Source organism: Mya arenaria, chromosome 10 (genome assembly GCF_026914265.1).
Source record: "Mya arenaria isolate MELC-2E11 chromosome 10, ASM2691426v1".
Classification (NCBI taxonomy): Eukaryota; Metazoa; Mollusca; class Bivalvia; order Myida; family Myidae; genus Mya; species Mya arenaria.
Window position 1 is genome coordinate 68,766,090 of NC_069131.1, and position 5,445 is coordinate 68,771,534.

At 33.3% G+C, this 5,445-nt stretch overlaps 1 protein-coding gene across 1 annotated transcript; it reads right to left on the reverse strand.

Moving 5' to 3' along the window:
- LOC128205880 (failed axon connections homolog) lies at window positions 1-4,568 on the reverse strand. The gene is made up of 3 exons (XM_052907917.1): window positions 4,453-4,568; window positions 2,774-2,906; window positions 1-622 (listed from the first exon to the last, which is right to left on the reverse strand). Exons 1-3 carry the CDS (start codon window positions 4,470-4,472, stop codon window positions 434-436), a joined length of 342 nt encoding a protein of 113 aa, XP_052763877.1. The 5' UTR covers window positions 4,473-4,568; the 3' UTR covers window positions 1-433.
- Window positions 4,569-5,445: the final 877 nt, after the last annotated feature.

Here is a 5,445-nt window from a genome sequence, read left to right on the forward strand (position 1 = left end):
TTTATTAAAGTTAATAACGGTGTTTGGAAACAGGATAGAACATGATAAATTCTAACGCTTTTCTGCATTCAATAAGGTGAAGAGTGACACTGAGAGGTTATGATTATATCATCTAGTTTAAACCCCCAGTAAACTCGAGTTCCAGTGAAAGCAAGTTTCACTTACAGTTATAGCGGTAATCTCATTTTTTCATTGATAAAAATATTTCAATGCGTGTTCTGTCTGTGTGTGGTATTTGTTTATTTGTGCCTTTCGTTCAGTGTTTTCTGAGGGCTTGCCTTGAGCATTTTAACAACGTGTGTATAAGATGATTTCACTATTTGTAACTTTCATGGTATCAATTTGTATCGCATAGATGATTTGACATAATTATGTTTATCAAGTATTATACAGTCAACAGAAACACGTAACGTAATAAGTATTGATTTAGTGCTTACCAATACATGCGTTCATCGACGAGAGTCTGGAAGGCCCGGCCTATGGCCCTCTGTTCCTCTGTTAGGCCCATACTGAGGTTTATCCCACATTTCTCAACCATGTAGGACATAATCAACTTGCTATCTCCAAGTGTCTCACCGTTGTACTCGATCCATGGGGACTTCCCTTTGGCCCCATTTTGTAACTATGAACACTCTTGAGGTTGTAAGTATTAATCAGCATGAATCATCGATTTTATATCGACATTCATTTAATGTATTTAAATAATCCTATTATGACGCCTGAAACACCGATCACTTAAACTGGTTTACATTTTACTGACCGTTCCAAGGCGGTTCCTAACAATCCTTGATAAACATACCTATTTTTTTAGTATATAGTATGTATGCATTGTGCTGCTTGTGAAGTTTTGTGCTGTTCTTTCATGTTTCTTGTTTGTGATTTTATGTTATATGTCTTTGGCGTTAGCCCATTGCAATTAAACCGGGTTTATTTTTAAACTTTTTGCTACTGAGCTTGTTTCTGTAGCTTTTCGCATCAATATCGTTTGGAAGTTTGCAGATTCGGATTTCTAGAGAGTCGAGTACGACATTCAGGACCAAAACGCAGTGCTAATAATCTTTTATTATATGCATTTCTGGTTATGGTTAAATCACATTAAAGACATGTATTTTCTTGATAATCTCAAATTAATGACGCACTATTTTGTTTTATGATGTCATTTTAACAACGCCCAATAATACGTACATGACATGACGTCAGCAGAGTTGAATACGGCCGTAATGCACTGGAGTGGAATACTGACTAATTACTTTGCGATATGTATTTCGTGTAAATTCATGATGGGAAAATATTAAACACAACCTTGCCTTTGATAGCCATTAAGCATCAGTGTCGAAGTCGTTTTATAAATATAAAAAAGAAGCGATTGAGTTTCATGGAGAGTGGTATACATTTTTGAATATATAAAAGTATAAAACTTATCCTAGGATAATGGAATAAATGGGCTCCGGTAACCTGCTTTTGGTTTAGTAAGTACTTCATAACAGAGATAATAACTGACAGTATGTTTTATCATTAAATGAGATCCGTTGTGGTTTGAATTACATATTGGAATATACATCTTGTAAGTTTTGGATATGTGAAACCACTTTCACTAAAAAGCTGTCTAAGAACGTAATCAAACGTACAGTCTTTAAATATGTAAACAATCATGTCTGATCTGTTTTGTTCATAAACTTGATATTAAACAGGTTACAATCTGTTTGTTTTGCCTGGTCATTACACTCTTTATCAGTTAATTGGTATGTTTAAGGCATTTGATGAGAAGAAACCAACATGCATAGTTATCTGTGATATTTCGAAAGCTTTTGACAGACTGTGACATAAAGATCTTATTTTTAATATGCAACAGCATGATATTGAAGCATACGACTGATTTCTCAAAATTTGTCGAAAAGGTCACAAAAGTCAGGTATTGTATTATTTTGCGGGAGGCAGAATGTCCTGTGTCCATAATGTAAGAATAGAAATCGCTAGCTGCAATTTAAATGCTCATCTTCATATACATTCAAGCCGTGATAGTCCTAATTGTGATTATTGAGAAGAAACAGAAGATCAAGAATACTTATTTATAAAATGTCTTAGTTACCGTAATGAACGCTTCATTTTTTGAAGAGCTCGCACATTTCATCCTTTTAATAAACAAATTCTTATTCGGAATAGAAAAAAAAGCAAATGATGAAAACAATATGGTTTTAGCTAAAGGCCATAGGTATATAAAAGTAACCAAGCTCTTCTATTGGTTATAAGCTTCAAGCACTAATAGGTCTGGGATGATAGTTGAATGTATAAATATAATAGTTTTTAGTGCACATTATCCACATACATTTAATCTTAAATGACATTTACGTCACAATGACGACTGTGAAGCGCTGAAACTTATTTATGATAACTTGTAGTCAAACCATTGTGTTGTTCTTGCGATTTGAAGTGTTTGTATAATATGTATGGCTTCATGTTAATACACGAGAACAATAAGAGACGATAAAACTATATTATCAGGAGAAACGTAACAATTATATCTAAAACGGTTTAACAAACAAAATTGTTTGGCCTTGAGTTATTCCAAATAAGTCATATCATGTAAAATGTCTGTTGAAATAAAGAATAAAATACTACATAACATGTTCTGTAATGTTGTATCGGTAATATATACGAATAATAATAATAGCATAATTTTAGCAATACTGAAATGCTTTTCATTTCGGACATAATTTGCAATGGCTCGATGAAATTACCCGCTTAATTGTGCATTGGACATCGTATTGCTTACCTGGTACGGTATTTTTGCCATCCTCAGATACGTTTCTATCTTGATACAAAAGGGGGACATACTCGGGGCGAAAGGTCCTCGAGGAAATTGGTGGAGAATAACCGTGTCGGCCGGATAGTCTCGCCCACACTGTCTGAAATACAGTGGACTGCAACCTTACATTTGGCTCATTGATTATACTGTTGTTTGTCTATATTGTTGATGTATGAACTTAAGAGCTGTTGAAAAGCACATAGTTAAGTACAATAATTCAAAGTATAAAATTCAGCATAATTGTTTTAATGAACCCAACTGAACAAAATAACAAGAATAAAGCTATATGGAAATGCATGAATTATGTTTTGCACTTTGTTTGGCTGAATATTTGAAGTATAAGATTACATTGTGTATGGATTAACGTTAACACCTGCAGTAAACTGTTTTCATGATTCTCCAATATCGTTGGGTTTATTGATAAAACATCTGGGAATTATACTTAGAGAAACATGCTTTCACAGTCGATACCTTACCTCCAGGTGTTTACAACATATAAGTTGTAGGTGTTGGCAATATTAGGGAGGCATTTTCTACATCTCAAAATAACAGAAAGCAAGTTTTAATTACTATTTTTATCACTGTTTATATAATTTCCAGGTATTATCATGTAATGCTTGACGAAATAACAAGTTGCATCTAATACACGATTACAGCTACCAAAAAGTTAAAACAATAACATCATCAAAAACAACAACAGCAACAACAACACTAAAATACTGAAGATTACTGTAGGGAGAGGGAGGAATACCAAGGTGTAAAGTTGTTTTGATTGTGCCATTTTTGGTCGTGAACTTATATTAAATGATCACCAAGACATTCAAGTTCATGTTCGATTTTTCATCGTATATCTTAGGTTATATAGTGTATGATAGGCTGAAATATCATTATTGCTATTTGCTTAATAAAGAATAAAAACCCATATAACTCAATATAATAATGTCATGATACTGCCGGTCAACTACTCAGTAGAACTGTATAAAATTCAACCGCTAGATGGGCGCCGTCTATATTTGATATTACTTTAGAAATATTCCAACTTAGGGACTAATTCATAAATTGCAGAACAATGCTTTCAATAGTTTCCATGTTGCATGATAAAATATGAAGTTTAGTATACTTTATAAAACTTTACACTTTAATTGACAATGAAACCTTAAATTTTAATAGCCCTGCTTATCATTTTGAAAATTTTGATTTTTAATACTAACTCAATCATAACAACTCGGCCATCTCCGAGATAGATACAGGCCGAGGTGTTCCAATTGATATCAACTTACGCCCAAATAGATGAAGGTTACACGGTACGATTACAATATCCTTTATGTTTGTAAACCTCCTACGCAGTAATCTCCTTTGGTGACAGCAAAAATGCCGAGTTTAGAAAAATTAACCTTGAGCATAATTGTTTGTTTTGTCATTCGAAAGAATGAACTCCAGATAATTCCCTCTTGGTGTATAAATAATGCCCTTCGAGCATATGTACACCCAATATAAACAAAAATTATTATCATTGAAATAATTACCATTTTTGGTTATCTGCCTGCACGTTTTTCTTCTAATTTCATTGCGCCGACTTGATGCCATGCATAAACGTTTTTCTTGTTTTCGTTTTAGATTGAAATACAAGTTCATAAGTTCCATACCTTTGTCTAAAAATCGGCATTCACTTTTGCAAGATCAAAGTAATCCGATCGTAAACTACTTTACTCAATTTACATTCCATTTGCCGAGCTACCGAAAATCAAGAATTAATGTCCAGTAGATAAACACTCGATATACCAAATTTTCCAGGCGTGAGTGGTATGAACTATCGGAAAATGCCAGACATGTACTTGAAATCAAGCCGCGCTTAGGTAAAACAAATCGTATGGTTAAGTTTATATAAAGTGTGTGTTTTATTTAAAAAAATGACCCATGAGGCACACCTTGTCTGGAGAACTAGTGTTACCTCTTATTATTATTTGTCTTAAATAATTTCTAAATATCATAGAACATTGCTTACTGGATCGTCGCCACCATAAGGATGGATTCACCACACCACTGACAAGAGTAACTTCATCTGCATACTTACAAACAATGTTGTTTATAGATTGGATTATTCAAGTGAAGTACCATTGCTTATTGATAACACGCATTATTAGCTATAAGAGTAATTTTGTCTGTGGTAAAGTGATTTTGTCCAATAGTGAAACAAGTCAAGTAGAAACGGCTTTCGCTTGTTGTGGCCCATTTCAGCTTCAGCCACTTGTAACAAATACCACGTCTAATGAGCCCGGAAACGACCATAATTATATTAGATTAGCTATTTCATTAACAGTTAATGTGCGAGTATGTTCTAGCATCTATAATTATTTGCAGTGTATGCATGCATTTGGCAATGGGCCGAGTGTTAAAAACGTTACTTGTTAATGAAGCTTCCATAAATGAGTTTTATTGTTCTTTATGTAATGTATGTTCTATTGTTGATGCTTGCAAGGGGCACACTATAATAATTTATATATAAAAAAAAATAATAAATAGCCCCTTGATTTCGCTTATAATGTTTTCTTTGTACACAAATCCTTTTCCAATGCTTTTTTGTTGATCATTTAAGTCAAATGAGTTCAACATGATAATGCATTACATTAAAATAAAAA

Coding starts and splice junctions, on each gene's coding strand:
- LOC128205880 (XM_052907917.1), bottom strand. CDS start 4,472: ATGCCGATTTTTAGACAAAG. Junction 2,907..4,452: donor ATGCCGATTTTTAGACAAAG/GTATGGAACTTA, acceptor ACTGTATTTCAG/ACAGTGTGGGCGAGACTATC. Junction 623..2,773: donor TGGCAAAAATACCGTACCAG/GTAAGCAATACG, acceptor GAGTGTTCATAG/TTACAAAATGGGGCCAAAGG.